Below are 18,251 nucleotides of genomic sequence, written 5' to 3'. Positions count from 1 at the left end.
TAATTTATACAGACGGACATGCTCAACCCCCCGTTTGGGGAGAACAGGCATACAACCCCACATGTGGGATTACAAAAGAAGTGTGGCGCGGAGGTAAACTAAAACCTCTATTAACAAAAACACACTCAGTAGAAACTAATTCAGAAAAACAAACTGAAATACTAGCATTGAAAATGGCGCTAGATAATGCGGATCGCGAATTCCCGACACTTATAGTGTCAGATTCATATTACTGCGTCAAATCATATAATAAGGATTTGCAGACATGGATTCAGAACGGTTACAAAGATGACACAAATGCACCAATAAAGCATAAAATGCTCTGGGAACAAATAGTTCTTTTACAAAAAGAACTACCAAAGACTCACGTGATACACACACTGAGTCATCAACGTGATGGCGTTCACGTTGCAGGGAATTCATTGGCTGATGAGGCCGCGAAGGCAGCTGTGCAAACGGCTTCCGTAGCTGCCATCACCCGGTCAAAAACAAAAATAGACAGCGAAATATTACAAGCTGTCAGCGCTTCAGAAAAGGATTCGGTAAAAACACTCCCGAAAGGCTTTCCAGTAAAATACTCATACATAACTGATGCAAACAATGTTCCTTTTGCTCGACTCCCTGGAGTGGGGGATAGGGCAATTCCAAACATGGAACATAGGTTAGGACTAATAATAGCGGCACACGAAGGGCTTGCTTCTATCCATGCTGGCGTCTCAGCCACAGTATCATTATTAAAACAGAGATACTGGTGGCCACAAATGAGAAGACAAACAAGGAACTATGTTCTAGAATGTGAAATATGTCAAAAAATGAAAGTATCAACGGTGAGACGTCCAGCTCAGACGCCCCTTCTAATCTCGGATAAACCATTAGCCTGTGTTTATCTAGATCACTGCGGTCCCTTACAAAGGGACGGTAACTATAAATATATCTTGGTCGCAGTGGATTCATGCACGAGATTCATATGGATGTGGCCCCAGCGAATGGCTGACGCCAGAACTGTTATAAAAGATTTGCGAGTCTTTATCGGCACATACGCAATTGGCATGCTGCATTCGGACCACGGTCCTGCTTTTAGCTCTAGAGCTTATAAGGAGGCCATGGTCAGCATGGGCGTGGCATTGCGGTACTCTTGTCCATTTCACCCTGAGGGGAACGGAATTGTTGAAAGAAAAAACCGTGACATAAAGCAATCTATAACGGCAAAGGTATTAGGTTCGGGAGCTGGGTGGGTCAAACATCTAATAAGTGTCCAACGTAGTCTAAATAACTTGCCAAGAAATTCTCTGAAGGGATTCAGTGCGTACGAATTATTATTTGGAACTAGGATGTTGATCTCTGACATTGATAGTCAGACTTCAGTGGTGAAAGAAAAAAGCTTTGATATCAAAGACCGTTTGGCTATTTTGCAGGACTTAAACAAAACAAGAAAAGACCTGAGCAACATAAAGTTTAAACAACAGCCAACAACCACTGAAGAACCACCACCTGTCCCAGCAAGACCTGTCTGGATTCCAAAAGTCGGGGATCTAGTCAGGGAAAAGATCGCGGTAAAGAAGGAATTTGGGCCTTCTTACAGAAAAGCAGTTCCTGTCTTGTCTATCAACGGGACAAGATCAGTTGTACTACCGCCACTTGCTGGTAAAAAGGAGAACCGAGTTGTATCCATCGACCTGGTAAAACCACAATCATGTGGCCGATAACAAACAGTAGGCCAAGTGGACTCCCAATAAGTAGCCGAACACCAAGGTTTGCTACCAGTACAGAGGTCCTAACGAAGAGGCTCATCACATTCGAAACGCCTACAGAAGAACAACAAGGACTATGCAACAATGCAATAGAATTCAGACCTCTGAAAACCCAAATAAAAACTTTTAGCAGAGACACACCAATCTACAATGAAGTACCAAGTGCAAATGCAAGAAACAGTGATCCTGAACCAATTGGAACAATTGACAGAACTGCATCCGGCTACTTCATAAACTTCGATGATTCCTCTGAAGGCTTCAGTGAATCAAAGACACAGACATCATCAAAAACCTTTAAAGATAAAGCTAAGGAACTTTTGAAACAACTGAAAGAAACATATCTGATTTCTCCATGGATCGAATTTTGGGTGGGTTTTGGTGCATTTATCCTCATACTTTGGCTCATCGTGGTACTTACTTTGGGACGCTTCATTGAGGGAAAATATGCTAAAATGGACACAGCAAGTCAGAAAATCAACTTGATCCTCAAACCACACACATCGTCACACGTCGAGAAAAGAGAACTTTCTTCAGTCAACTTCACAGCCAATCCTATACCGGGTGGGGTAGCATGGGACAACACAGACTATGAAATTTATGGTCCGGTCGAAATCCTGAAATATCCACACCAAATTAAGATCTCATTGAGTGACTTTGTAAAACCAAGCTCATTTGCTGATGATTGGGACTTCGAAAGCATTAATAATATGATGTCTGACTTAGTAATGTCTGCTAAATTTACCAAACATGATTATTTGCAGGGTTCTACAAATTATGATAGTATGTACTGTTATAACCACTATGGTAACCATTTTTTACATAGATCTGCACAACCTAGAAATGTTTTAAATTATAATCAATGGGAGCATTGTGCAACCCCTCCAAAAGGGAGCTCAAGAACCGTTTACGACAAATATTCATACTTTTCAGGTTTTAACATAAGTAATGCTGAAACATTTTATTTCAAATTGTCAAACAAGACAGGGACGAAGACCATGATAACAAACACAAAATTGATATATTCGGACTCATTCTTTGAAAAAATGAATACTTTTGGTTTTGATTATTGGGACAAAAATGTTGAATTGAAAAGTGTTTGGGGTATAAAAGAATGGCAAGTACAGGGTATAGAATCTTTGTTTAGAGCCTGCATGATCCCAGAACAAATGATATTTTTAAATGACACTGTTCAACAAACTACCTGTCTTGGCCTAGCCAAAATTAAAGACTTAAATAAACCGTCTATTCCAAAACCAACAATGTACAGCAATAGCTCTATAGATGAAGAGATAGACGTAAATGATGTATTAAACCAAAACAGAACACATCCAGATTGGAAACAGTGGTTGATCTGGCCCACAGATACTAATAACTGTCAAGACAGATTCCTGAACAAAACACAGGGGTTCAAAATGACCAGGCCAGACCCTAGATATCCTCAAAGACATCACCCAGGGATAATAACCACCTACAGTGTGGGCAAATTATGCCTTCAATGGCTACAAACTTCCACACTGACAGAAATTAAGCAACACCTAACTTTACTTACTGATGGTGCTGACTTGCGTGATTTCACTATGGGACCACGCAAACAGCGTCACAAGCGATTCATAGCAGCCTCTGTATATGCAGCATACAATGAGGCCTGGAAGGTTACTCAAATTGAAACAGCAGAGAGAATACGGGAAATTGACCGTATTAATTTGGAAAAATCACTTTCTGTAGTGGACAATGGGTTAATGACTCTGTCCTCCAGAATTTTTTCTTTGGACAGCATTGTGTCTTCAGCAATCGACATATTATCGCAAGACTTACTGTTATTACAACACGGTCAGTCTCAATTGCGTTCTATTGTACAGCTTGGCTGGACGTTACAAAATCTGCGTTCAGGCTATGTGCCTTGGCGTTTAATCAACACAACGTCACTATTCCAAATCTTTAACCTTACTGATAGACAAATCAGTATGGCACAAAAGGGTGCTGATTATACAATCTTGAGCATTGAAAAACTCGAAAGATTACCAGTGACAATGTCAGAACGACCTGTCAGTGAATGGATAATACATGGGATAATAAATATTCCAATCTCAACCTTCAGGTTTCAATACTGCCAAAAATATATACAGGCTGGCATGTACGAGAAATTGGGAAAGGGGTACATCAAAACAACATGGAACCTGCCCTATTCACATGCATGTGTCAGTAATAAAGGACAGAAAGTGTTTCTTAGAGGCAATAATTGTGCGATGTCACTAAGCGGCACGCTTCTGTGTAACGGAATTAGTTTGCATGGAGCCTGTGAAGGGAATTCATACAACCTTTCATGTCACCAGCAAGGCGCACCTGCAACAGAGATAGAACCATTCTTTCAAAGACTCTATAATGGGAGTTACATTCTAATTGTAGATCGCAGATGTTGTAGTCTTATGCCCGGGACACCTTATCTCGTAATTACGACTGCGAAGGTCAAGTGCTGTGGACGCTCATTGTTCCCCAGCTCCTTTCCAGACAGGGAGGCAAGGGCATGGCCCAATTTGAAAATTACTTCTATTCGAATAGATACTTTAAGCAGAATGAAAACAGTGCTTCTTCAGACGCCTACAAGGCTCACGTCATCAAAAGAAACGTATGATCTACAAGTCGCAAGGACGACTGCAGAGATACATTCATTGTTATCAACTAATTCCCCCATACATTTCGCAGAAATCCTGAATGAAATCTTAAATATTTCTGATACCAATGGGGTCTCAAAGGTATTTAAGACAGTATTTTCGATGGCATTAACACCATTCAAAGCCATGCTGGGTATTTTTCCAGATTTCGTCCATTCGATTTTTGGCGGACTTCCCCTGATCTTGGGACTAATTGCAGGAATCCTATTCTTAGTCCTTATTTTTCGTTATGGCAACCCATGTCACAGACAAAACTCTTGCGACAAGGGAAGAAACAATCCTAGCCATTGGATACCGGGACCGGATATCAAAAATCCTGGGACTCTCCCGGCTTAGAGACCTGAACATGACTTGGTTTCTATCATTTCGACCAATGTGGCAAAGATGTGTTTTACCTGTATTAAGGTGTCTGCTATGCGGAGAAGAATGCGTGTTAGACACCTGTCTAACCCTACAAGCGGATGCGCCAATGGATGCAGAAACATTGTTGAGCCCGATCAAGGTTCACGCTTTGTGCTGCCCTCAAAGGCTACCAATCCTGATGACGGCATTCGTGGAAGCTTCACCACTACGATTAAGGGGTAGTGAAGTTCAAGATGAAAGCAGCATCGAACAGGTACGACCTTCTATCAGCAATGCGAATCAGAATGTCAATGGAGAAAATCATGCGCACGAATGCATGGTTACACCTTTTTCCGAGTTAGTGGAACTTTCCCAGGAAGCTGTTGACAGTTTTTTCGAAAGCCTAAATGATATGATGTTCTCACCAGAGCAGAAATAGAGACTTTTGAGCAAGCTCGCACACGGCGTTCCCTGAATTCGGCCTTCAACTTTAAAAATAAAGTCACATGAACAATTTTTACCTCCAGTTCACGGACAGCAATTTTTCAGTAGCCCCAAAATATTTTTACATATTTTTTCGGGACACTATCTTCTGCTTAAAGTAAGAACTATTCTTAGAGAACTAAGGTTTCTAAATTTTAGATAGCTTATAGACATTAGCTGCCCGCTGATATGTTCATAGATATTTTATTGTGTGATGGAATGGTCTCGAACTTTTTTTCTGTATTAAGAGCCATTTCATGTGTAAATTCTCATATACCAAATAGCAATAATGTATACAAATGCGTGATTACTTTGGCATTATTCTACAGCTTGAGTGCATACAATACATATGACTGCAATTCTTCCGTATATTTGAAAAATTTCAAAATGCATTTATGTATTTTGGGGTGGTAAGGTATACACTATACTCTATAGTATGTTTTACTATGCATAGATTAGTAAATATGTCCATAGTTAGCGTGGAGTGGGTGTGATGTATTCCTATAGGTTCTGAATCGATCCCCCTATTCCTGACCCTATTCTGGTTAAACAAACCAACAAGTTAACTAGCAGTCAGCCCATGAGGCAGAAAACCCCCATGATGCAGATACCGTTATCTGACGCAGTCACACTACGGCACAGGAACGTGTTATCTGATTAGGTCATAACGCTTGCGATCTAATTAGACAAGCGATATTCCTCCAGCCCCTGATAAGGTATACGGAGTTCTCATAACAAATCAAACCTATGACAACCTGGGCAAAACCCTGCGGCCATTGTTTTGATTTCACCGAGAACTTCAGCAAAAGAATGTGCTAACGAGCAAGTCGTATGACATCCTTATTGACGTATCTATGTCCATCCTTACGTCAATCTCGGCACCTTAAAGGTATAAATATTACCGATATTGCCCTATGCAAACACACGCGGTGGTGACGAGACGGAGCAGCCATACTTGCCGAAGCCCAGAGCAGAGCAGACCCCGCTGGCGCAGCCCCGCCTTCCTGACGCGCTGAGAACGAGACGCGCTGCTTTCTCCTGCCGAGAAATCCAGCACCGGCGCTTCTGGGTAGCCCTCGCAGGCAGCCTGGAATATCGAGACCAGAGAGAGAGATACCATCCCTCATTCATCCTTAATTCCAGGTACAGAACTGAATAACCCCTCGCAGAGAATTCTTTAGTTATTCACTTGGCAAAAACAAACTTAACTTAAACTGTAACTTTCTATTCCCGCCCACGTATTAGGCTTAGGTCAGGTACACGGGGTAGGCGTATTTAGAAACACCAGTTGAGTACGTTTAGTCAAATGTATATGTGTATATAATATATTTTATTCATTTTAAAACATCTTATGGCTTAGAAACCATATCAATGTTTTTACAGTATTATTTTATACTTCTGCTTTTAATGTATGCACTTTACTTAACTATAAGTATTGCAATAATATCGATCCATTTCTCTTGTATGAGAAAAGAGACTGATCAATAAATAACACCTTTTTATTGAACACGCCCGTCTCTTCCTTTTCTCTACATTCTGATGAGACTAAGAATGCACGTACTGACTGAGTAAAATAAATTGCCTTTTGTTCACACGACTCTCGAGATACACTCTTGGTTAGGGGAGAGCAAAGTTGTCATGTTCTATGGTTGTCAGAAACTAAATCCCTTCTTGTCTAATCAGGGAAGTTAATTCCTTCCTGAACATTCGAGAAAGTTTCTAGTGAACTCTGAGCTAGCTGGCAAACCCAAAACTTTAAGTCTAATATCGTCAGTAGTAGACCTAGTTAACGTCTGGTCTAGGCCTTTACTATTGAAGGTATTATTCCAATGCGCAGAGCCTATTGGGATAATAGGAACTACACTACATAAGCTGTTAAGAGATTTGCAGTAATGACACTTACTAGTTCTTCAGTGGCAAACCAGAAGTCTGAAGCTCTCATTTCAGTGCACAACTCCACAAGAAGCACCTCCACAGTGAAGGCCGCAAAGCTTGACCATGGGAATACTCCAACCAGAGGGCTAGGCAGTCCGTCATCGATGCATCCTCCCTGAAGAAATAAAAGGGATAGCTGAGTCATTAGACCTAAGCACACAAGACTGCAGTAGAGCTTCAATACCTCCAGTCACAGGAATCCTCAACCCAGAGCTGATTCATGCAGACTGTGATGATGAGGGGAATGAATCACCCATTACAATGATGACCAGACTTTTCTAGAGGAAAATGGCTAGGATTGGCACAAAGGTGGGCTGTATTTGGTGCTAAAGCCATGTGTGCGGTTTGCTTGAGCCGATCCACTAAAGACTAACTAGCAGACAGTGGGCAGATTCTGAGTAGGGCCTCATTTAGAATGTCTATCTCATTAGTAGTTTGGAACCATGCTTGACCGATTTTTCAAAATTAAACCACTACTTCTGTAAACTCCTCCTTCTTACATCATATGAGTCTTCAACATAGGCCCAATGCCAAACAATGACTGCTTTGAAAAAAAGTAAGACGAGGGCTGCTCAAGTACTGGACTCATGTATTCATCTTCTGTGTGGTATTGAATCACCTACTGTGTTTGGGGTGTACAGCACTTCAGTACCGCTTTGGAACTATGAGGATAGGAGTTTCCAAAACACGTTTTAATATATATCAAAGAAGATAGGCTATTGAAGCTCACCACACATGCTGTTGGGATTGAATAGGGGATTGCAATTTATGTGATTCTAGTTATCAACAATCCCTTCCTACTGCTTCACAACTCCTTCAAAGACACACATCTTGTTATGTTGCTCCAAATAACCCAGAGGGCTCATACCCAATACCATTTACATATAAAAAGGTTTTTAATTGACTGCATAAACAGAAATGGTTTTAATATGAGCCAAGATAGAAATTATATTTGCATGCTGAAGAAACTTAGAAGCAGCAATACTGCAGGCTTTAATGAGATGTTTGTCCTCTTTGTCAGCAACGGTTACTGAAGTCATATAGTGCTAGGTTTATGTTTTTTCAGCAAACAATGGGCCAGGGCAATACGGTCTTTATAGTTGGTGGTGGGGCCGGAGGAGCGAGGCTGGGCCAGCAGGCAGCCACCCATGGCTGAATAGTTGGCCTGTTATGGCACCAGCCATAGCATCTGTTAGGACTATCTTGGGACCAAGAAGTACCTATGTGATATGTAACTTTAGGTTTTGAATGTTATGCAAATTCAGTGGTTTCAAGATTGAGGGACACTAGTTCATAGACTACTTTCAAAATGGTAGATGGCATTTGCCCTGAGTTGCAGCTTCATCTCAATCAAAGGGCAAGTACCTGATGAGCAAGTTAGCTACCTTCGATAACACCTTTGCTGGTAGAGACTTTATCTAACTGCAGATTCCTTACCATAGTCGCCAGTCTAGATCCGGAAAATCTTGCACATTATCTCTGCGTGCTGCTAGTTGGCACTGACGGCTCCACCTCGACGTCGTCCACGCTGGATTTGACATACTCGGTGCCTATATAGGTGGCACCCCAGTGCGCTGCCATCAGTTTCTTTTGTGACACATTCTGCGTCGACAGATGCAGAGCCACATCCACACAGGTTACCTATGTGCTGAGACTAAAAGGGGCTTACCTCTGAGGAAGTGAATTTTGCAGAGCGGGGAGGAATGGAGACTTGGGGCCAGATGTAGGTAGGCGAATACCGGTCGGTAACGGCCCAAAATCGGTAAAATCGGCCGTTACCGACCGGTAATTAGAAAACGGGATGTAGGTGTCTAAAATGTACCGAATCGGAAAATATGAGTCGGTAAAATACCGAATCTGTATTTACCGATAACATATTTACCGAGTCGGTATTCCCCGACACCTTATTTACCGAAAAAATGCCCATCGAGATGTAGGAAAGGAAAAAAATACCGATTTCAACAAAAAAAATCGGTATTTAAGAGTCGGTAATTACCATGGACTGAAAGCAGGTGGTAACCAGGTGCAGGCTATAAAAAGGGCCCAAAATGCAACACCGTTGGCAAAATGGCGGCACTCTATGTGATTGCGGGGAGGCGAAGGCTACAGGTCAGAGGGTATGGCAAAGGGAGGAGCAGGTGTACAGGCAGAGGATCACTCTGTTCCAATTGACTGAGCCTGAGATACTCCAGAGGTACAGGCTACAGCCCAGGACCATCATGGCCCTAATAAGGGATCTCCACCCATACCTGGATCATCCAACACCCAGGGCCCACGCCATCCCTCCCCATGTCCAGGTGCTGTGTAGCATACACCTGCTTGCCTCTGGGAGCTACCAGAGTGTGATAGCTGCAGTAGGAGGTGTATCCCAGAGCTGTCTGTCCCGTTTCTTCAGGAAATTCCTGGATGTCATGACTCAGAGAATGGGACATTACATACAGTTCCCTGACACACCTGCGGAACTTGCCAAAACTAAAACAGACTTCTATGTACTGGCACACTTCCCGCATGTGATAGGCTGCATCGATGGCACCCACATTCCCCAATGCCCACCTGCAGCCACCGAACACATATACCGAAACCGTAAGATGACGCACTCCATCAACGTGCAGGTGATATGCAATGCAGGGAACATCATCACAGACATAGTTGCCAAATTCCCTGGCAGCACGCATGACTCCTACATATTCCAGAACAGCGGAATATACACCAGGCTATTGAATGGAGATTTTGGAGATGGATATCTGCTAGGTAAAAAAGTTGTACACACCCTCAAGTAGACCTCATCTAAATGTGCAATGTGAATGTAACTCATGTACCTCTTGTTCTCTCCCAGGTGACAGTGCATATGCCCTGCGTTCCTTTGTGCTGACACCGTACCTGAACCCAACCGCCAGACCAGAAAGGCGATACAATGTGGCACACAGGTCCACCTGCAATGTAGTGGAGAGAACTTTTGGACTCCTGAAGAGCAGGTTCCGGTGCCTCCACAAAAGTGGAGGTGCGCGACAGTACACCCCCATCCTGTGTTGCAAAATAATAGTGACCTGTGCCATCTTGCATAATCTTGCTACCAAGGAAGGCACAGAGGTTGAGATGACCCATCATGAGGACATAGATGACGACCAAGAACGTGCAGAGCCCCAGGCAACAGGACCAGCAGCACTAGATGGTAGAATGAGACGGACAGATATAACACAACGCTATTTCTAGGTAAAGTATGATACATACACAGGTTTACTACATGACATGTGTAGTTTAATCAGCACTACATCATCATTGTAACAACTGAAGAGGATCCATGAATGTACGTGAATGTCACTGGCTGCACCTTCTCAGTTCCAGTCACTGTGTGCAGTAGAGTCAATCTTCCACATAGGTCAGTGCTTGCGTCCTCGCACTACATTGCGGGATTTTGGTGCCTGACCTTCCAATTCCCTGCTGGTGCCTGACTCAGCTTGGTTGTGCCTCCCGCTCCTGCGCACCTCCTGTACAGGTGTACTAGAGCCACTCCTGCTGGTTGACCCCTAAGTCTCCTCCACACCCGTGTCACCAGCATTGACTGTGTTGGAGTTCAGCATCTGCTCCACCGCAGAGGTCACTCTACCCATGCCCCGTGTTAAGTCAGTGCAGCAGTGCACTAATGCTTCCTGCATAGAAATTGAGCGTCTGCAGAGGAGAGCTGTATTGTTAGCAAACCTGTTCATGGCCTTAGTATGTTGGCGCATGTACTGATGTTCCTTGGCACACTGGAGATGATCCCTGTCTAACTTGTCCGACAGAACTCCCAAGTATGTCGAAATGTCTGTGATCCCTTCTGCCATTTGCTCCAGGCTAGATGCCATTTGGCTTATGCCCTTGTCCATGTTGGACATTTTGGTGTTGATACAACGGACCTGCCTATGCATGGCTTGCATTGATTTGGCCTGCTGGCGCTGTACTTTTACCATTGTGCCCTCCAGGCCGCAGAAGACGCTCCCCCCTTCCTGGCCCTCCCCACCCTCACGTGCCCTCCTGCCAAGGACACTGGTGTGTGCAGCGCCTGCTGCTGGAATTGTTGGTCTTGGCCTGTCAGCCACTGTTGCACTATTTTGGGGCACATCTTCCTCATCCTCTGATTCAGAGGTCTGCAGGATCCTATGCGGGGGCTCCGCATGCCTACTTTCCCCTCCCGGCAAGGACCCTCTGGACATTGGTATGGGTGTGTTTGCGAGCTCAGGTGATCCGAACAACAGAGGGGACAGTGGGACAGGTGTTGTGGCTCGGACAGGAGTTGATGGCTCCTGGGTGTGATCGTTTCCTTCTTCAACTGCACTCTCACAACTTTTCCTCTTTGCTTTATCCCCTTTCTTAGTTGGTGCTGCACTCTCCTCCCTCGGAGGAACAGAACTGCGTGAGGACTCTCCTGTAGAAACAAATTGACATAGGGTCAATGTTGTTGTTCATGTGTGTGTGTCTCTCAATAAAATAGTCTGCACACCTTGCATCTCTGTTTACATGACTACGTCTACCATGATGCATTGCTGTCAGTGAGTATGAGCTCATCTGCAGTGTGATGAGTGTACACAGTGGGGTAGGGGTTGGGGTTGGTGGGGGTGGATGTGGGAACATGCCTCTTACCTTGTTTTTTGGTTGCTTTCGCTGTGCTATCCAGGTCTCCAATCCCATGGATGCATTCTGCCTCCATGGTGCTTTCCACTAGCTCCTCTATCGGTGTAAGTTTGGGTGCTTTGCTCCTGCCACCTCCAGTCAGACCAGCATCCTTTTTCTGGCCAGCAATCTTCTTCTTTGTCACAATTCACAGGTCGTACCACCTCTTCTTGATGTCCTCTATATCCCGGTGGGTGACACCTATGGCATTGACTTTTGCCTGAATTGCAATCCAAGTGTTCCTTTTCACAGTCTCTGCAACATGGATAGTGGGCTACTATCTCTTCCACAGCCACCTGTAGTTCCTCTTGGCTGAACTTTGTCTTCCTTTTTCGCTCACAACCTTCCTTTTGGCCTTCCTGTACCTCCATTCTGTCACTCTGCTTGCCTCTGGATGCTGTGCTCCTCTCACCTCTGAAGATTTGTTTGTTCTGTTGGTTTCCACCTGCATGGGTGTGGCCACACCTAGGTGCTGGGGTGGGGTGCTTCACTCTCATTGGTTGGAATCACAGGGCCTTGGTTGTGGGGTGTGTAGGCTGTCCCTGATTGGTTGGCAGGCTCACATGGCATTTTTCAAAATCCCGAGTCGGTAAATACCGATTCGGTAAATACCGAGTCGGTTTTTTCAGCCTCGGATTTCTCCGATTCGGTGACTCCCATTCATTCCTATGGGCCATGTGGCCCATAGGGGTGCATGCGTATCACCGACTCGGTATTTACCGATTCGGATTTTTCCGATTCGGTGGTTGTCGATTTGGGTTTCCGACTCAGACCGAGTCGGTATCTTTTACCGATTTTTTACCAACATACCATTTACCGATTCAGGAATACCGATTCGGTATGAGTCGGTATTTATGAATCGGTAAATGGCATTTACCTACATCTGGGCCTTGGTAAGGAATCTATGGTTAGAAAGAATCTCTAATAGAAAAGGTGTTTCTGAAGGTAAGGACCTTGTTCTTCTGAAAGATATTCTAACCCCAGATTCCTTACCTTAGAATAGATTCCACAGCAATAACCTCCCAGATGGAGGGGATGCAGCTGACTTAAACCACGAAGTCCTGCAGGACCGTGTGGGCAGAGTGTCCCTCTTGATGGAGCTGACCAATCGGGCAGTAGTGCTTTGTGAAGGTTCCAAGCAACACCCATGTACCTGCCTGGGAAATATCAAGAAAAGGAACCCCGCACGCTATTGCAATAGTAGTAGTTGTAAGTAAAGTTTATTGTATTAAGCAAAGATTACAATAATAGATATAAAGCATCACACATAGTATGAATAAGCTTCAATAATGATAGGATTCTAAAATTGCGACATACAAGCGGCTGCTTTCAATGCATCCAAACTCTGGGTGTACAATTTCAAGAATGAGAGTTATCTTTAAATCACAAATCAATAATTAGTGCATTTAATCTTGGAATTTCCATTAAAAAAGTGCTGTTTCAGAGGGCTTGGCTTGCAGCCAACGAACATGGCCGCAGCCTAGAGAGGCTCCGAGCCCTCAAACTACAGCCCAATCTATCCGGTTACTAATCCTGTAATTTTCCAGACCCAGGGCACCTCGGACGCTGGCGGAGACTGAGCGGCACCATTGGATGCCGGTTTGGGTGCCTTTTCATCGTTCCTGCGGCAGCGGTGGAGGGCGGAACTCTGCGGCCTGCAGGTGTGCGCAAGCCCGGCCCCACAGTGAGAAGTGCGTCCGCTACCGGAAGTCTGGAAGTCGGGCTGACGGTGGGCAGAAGTGCCGGTGGTCCGTAAGTCACTCCTTCAACTCGCTCCATTCGAGGCTGAAGACGCTGGCGATCGAGGGTGTTCAGCGCCGGTGAGGATCCCGAGTCATTTCACGGCAGGGGCGGACACTGCGAACCCCCCGGCCGCCATTACAAACCGTGGATGTGGTGAAGGCGCCTGGGGCATGGTGAAATATCTGGCGCACAGTTACTGAGGACGGGGCATGAGCGGTAGCGGCGTGGTTTCCCCCCTTCTCTCGCTCACAGCATTCCTGGCACAGTGAAAGGCCGCCTGTGAGCCGGATCCAGAAACTTACCGCAATTTTTGGGACAGTCGGGAGGAGCGGACAGCGGCGACGTGCTGGACCCCTTCCCTTCCCAGCAGCGAAACTGGCGCAGTGAGTGACTCCAGACAGTGTGGGGGTGACGCTGTGGGGCTTTTTCGGTCATCCGTAGAAGCGGACGGGGCATCTCTGGCCCCCCTTTCTGATGTGAACGGGCGCCACATAACACACTCTGCAGCTCTTCTGCCCCGCCTGGACTATTGATCCACTCTACGGCCTCCTTTCGCACGCTGGTGTGATTGGGGGGCACTGGCTGGGTTGAGTGTGAGTACTGCATAGCAAATCTGCCGCCCTGGGAGTGCGCACTCTATCATCTACCGAGGGCCATTGGGTGGCCCCCGCCCCTCTCCTACACAGGGCCTCCTGGCCTCAAAGCTACAGTGCTCTGCCTGGTGGGCGCCCAGTATTCGTACCCTACTCAATAAGAGGTCCATTATAAACTGCTACCATGACGGGTAGGAACACGAAAGGGGCAAATCAGATAAAACTGGACAAATTCGCCTTCACCAAATCACAAGATGAGGCACAAGACAAGAGGGCCCTTCATCGCTGGGAACCGCACAGGAAGTTACTCTGCAGGATATTATGGCTACACTCAACAAGGTTGATTCCAGAATTGAGACCCTCGCGGTTGACATGGCCTTAATACGTGAAGATTTCAACAAAATGTCTGCCAAAATATCGGACATGGAGACCACCACGGAAGCCCTTTCCTCAGACACTTCCACCCTCAAGAAACAGGTTACTCAATAAGAAGAGGATAAAAAATTCTTAAAGGCACGCCTGGAGTATCACGAAGGGAGCTCGAGACGAAATAACATTCGCCTAATTGGCGTGCCGGAGGGAATGGGGGAACCGGCCCTGGACCTCTTTGTGGAGGAACTGGTGACGACCCAGCTCCAGCCACGGGGGCTATCGAACTTCTTCTCCATGGAGAGAGCACATAGGGTCCTGGATGGACGACCGAAACCCGGGGCCCCGCCGCGCCCTGTTCTGGCGCGAATATTTAACTTCCGAGACAGGGACGCCATCTTAAAGGCGCCATCAATCCGCATTGACAATGCCGTCATCAACATATTTACGGACTACACTGTCTCGAAACAACGCAGAGGGTTCATAGACGTGAAGAGGGCACTAAGGGAACGGGAAATAAGGTACTCCATGCTATTTCCGGCCAAATTGAGAGTGGAAGATGGTGGTAAGGTGTAGTTCTTCCTCACGCCTGAGGAGGCACAGGATTGGCTGGAGGGATGGCGAAATGTATAGAGGAATGGTCGCAATGGTCAACATGAATCGCGTGGAAAGAAACAGCAGGGCGATGTGGAGCAGGAGTAGGGACGCGTCCCTGGGCTCGGATGTGCTGCGGATAACTGTCTGACCTGGTCCTGATGGGCCTACACCGAACTCTGCATAGTCTCAAAAGATCGACTTTGCTATCTCTGACGGTGGGCGTCGAAGTGATGCAGTTTTGGTGGCACTGTTGGGTCGCATAAAGGTATTTTTCTTCAGCAGTTTAACTTCGTGGAATAGTCTTGTCGAGATGCTGGCTGTGGACATATGTAAGACGATTCCTTTCACACTCGTTTTACTGAACTCCGATTGGGGCCTGGGGTACTGGACAAAGCTGGAACAATGGGCTTGATGGGGGCTGGATCGTCTTTCTCTCTCCCCTTATCGTTGAAGAATGGGAACGGGTACTAAGCACTCTGCTTCGTTGGGGTGGCAGGTTGTTTTCCTACCGCCAAGCAGGGGAGCAGGGTGGGGGGTGGTTGGCGCGGGCAAGTTTTCAAGGTGTTTTCAAAGTTTAAAGGTTTCTTGTGTGGGGCAAAGACTGCTAGACAATATGCATGATGGCATGGTGGGGGTGCGTTGCGGTGTGAGAGGTGAGGTCAGATACTGCGCTTATGGTAAAGAATACAGTGTTGACAGGCTCTAGCGCTGGTACAGATGTCCCCTTGGTGGCCCCGGTGTCTCCCCTAACGCTGCTTACCTGGAACATACACGGCCTGGGGGATAAATTCAAGCCGGGACTGGTGCTGCAATACCTAAGGCGAAATGCACCTGCGGAAGCATTGTTACAAGAAACGCACCTGATGGGCTCAGCATGCAAGGCCATGGACCGTTGGGGGTACAAAATGGTTGTTCACTCCGAATTCTCATCTGGCTCAAGAAAGGTGGGCATTCTGATTCGTAAGCAATTTCCTTTGAATATACACAACACATGGACAGACACCCAAGGGAGGTTTTCAGCTGTCTCTTGTCAATGGGAGGGAAAAAAGTTTAATATTGTGTCTGTGTATATCCCTCCTGCCCTGCACTCTGTGGCCCTTCCAGCACTTAGCACATTTTTATTGGGCCTCCCGGAGGGAGAATTAATTGTGGGAGGCCACTTCAATGCAGTTGTAGATGGCACCAGGGACCGCTACCCAAGTAGAATAGCGGGGGCAAGCAATGCCCGTTTGATGGGATTTCTTGACGCGTTGGGTCTCACTGACGCCTAGAGATACAGGCACCCCACAGAGCAACATTATACTTTCCAGTCGGAGGTACACAATAGCCTCTCCCGTATAGATTGTTTTCTCCTTTCTGCTGACTGGCTATCGCATTTGAAAGAGGTTAAGATATGTCCCCGGGGCATATCAGACCATTCACCTGTTACCCTGACCTACACTGTGCACACAAAGGTGATAAAGAGAATTTTCCCCAGCGCACCAGGCTACCTGCAGGTCCCCAAGATCCGCAAAGAAATAATTAAGGCAACCACACACTAGTTCCAAGAAAACCAGAACTCTGTACAGTCCCCTGGTATTCTATGGGAGGCATACAAGAGCGTGGTAAGGGGGCAGGCAACTGCCTCGATAACTGGCCATAGGCGTGCGGCACGGGGCGAACTAGAGACACTTGAGGCTGAACTGACTGAGCTCCAAACGCGGCATGAGAAAGTCCATCGCCGGAGACAGCGCACTCTTTGTGTCTTAAACAGAGCACACTTAGGGAATGCCCGAGGGAACAGGTTAAACTTCACCTTCAGGCTACGTGGCATAGGGTCTATGAAGTGGGAGACAAGGCGGGCAAGCTTTTGGCATGGTTGGATAGGAGGGAAAAAGCACCGAGGACAATAGCCCAGATTCGTACCCCAGCTGGCACAGTCGTTACTACTCCTGAAGATATAGTAGAGGTTTTGGCCAATTATTTCATGCAGGTTTACACTACCGATTCGTGTATGACGACGGAAGAGGCGCAAACATATATTAAGACATCCGAATGCCGACTCTGTCTGAGGAGGCGGCTGAGTCTCTAGAAGCGGACTTCACGAAAGACGAGATTCTGTCAGCCATCCAATCTTTACAATCGGGAAAAGCAGTGGGACCAAATGGGATACCCATTGAACTATATAAGCGTGCTTCTGATTTATTAGCCCCTCATCATCTCGCGATTTATCGCAGTAGCCTGGAAGCCAGGGAATTGCCGCAAGACCAACGTATGGCTACCATAGTCGTGCTACCTAAGCCAGGCAAACCCCTAGATGAATGTTCTTCGTACTGCCCCATATCTCTACTCAATGACGAAGCCAATATCCTTGCTAAACTGATTGCTGTCCGATTGACCCCTCATCTTGGTGCCCTGATCCACCCGGATCAATCCGGGTTTATGCCCAACAGGAACACCGCACTTAATTTGCGGAGGGTGCATGCAGTGATAGCTCGCATGCCATATGTAAAAGAGCCCGCAGTACTCCTGGCTTTAGATGCTCGCATGGCATTCGATATGGTGGAATGGCCATATTTGTTTGCGGTCCTCAGACATCTGGGTTTCGGTCCCAAATTCTGTGCCTGGGTGAAGCTGTTCTATTCGCATCCTCTGGCGCAGGTGGTGGCCAATGGCCACATTTCCAGGGACTTCACGCTTAGCCGAGGTACGCGCCAGGGCTGCCCACTGTCTACTTTGCTTTTTGCTTTGCCATTGGAGCCACTGGCGGCCTGGATCCGATGGGATACCATGATTAGTGGGTTGAACTGGATGGCGTCTTGGGAGGACCGCATCTCCTTATATGCGGATGATGTGCTTCTGTATTTGACTTCCCCCAGGCGGTCTATCATTTTGCTGCTGGATATTTTTGAGATCTTTGGGCGTGCATCTGGCTATACCATCAATTGGTCCAAATCCGTATTGTTCGTTTTAAAGGGCCCGGCCCGCTGCTCCCAGGGAACTGCCCCTTACGGGTAACGGAGGATTCCTTTAAATACCTGGGTGTATGGGTGACTCCTAATCGGGATGCCTTCATTCGTAAAAGCTTAGAACCCCCCCTAGAGCGGTACCGGAACGATGTGCAGCAATGGCATAAC

The 18,251-nt window shown here is 46.3% G+C and overlaps 1 protein-coding gene across 11 annotated transcripts in view; it reads right to left on the bottom strand.

Annotated features, from left to right (window-relative positions):
* Positions 1-18,251, bottom strand: part of KASH5 (KASH domain containing 5) — a 3,089,192-nt gene that overhangs the window by 1,192,098 nt on the left and 1,878,843 nt on the right. For 10 of the 11 annotated variants that reach the window (XM_078655089.1, XM_078655096.1, XM_078655090.1 and 7 more), the window contains exon 14: positions 7,152-7,298. The exons of the other annotated variant lie outside the window; for it this stretch is intronic. In XM_078655089.1, the coding sequence (XP_078511215.1) occupies positions 7,152-7,298 (147 nt within the window). The remainder of the gene's footprint in view (positions 1-7,151; positions 7,299-18,251) is intronic. 11 annotated transcript variants of the gene reach the window in all.

The sequence above is a fragment of the Lissotriton helveticus genome, chromosome 7 (genome assembly GCF_964261635.1).
Source record: "Lissotriton helveticus chromosome 7, aLisHel1.1, whole genome shotgun sequence".
In the NCBI taxonomy this organism is placed as follows: domain Eukaryota; kingdom Metazoa; phylum Chordata; class Amphibia; order Caudata; family Salamandridae; genus Lissotriton; species Lissotriton helveticus.
The sequence above is the reverse complement of the archived record's forward strand: the minus strand, read 5'-3'. Positions and strand labels throughout refer to the sequence as shown.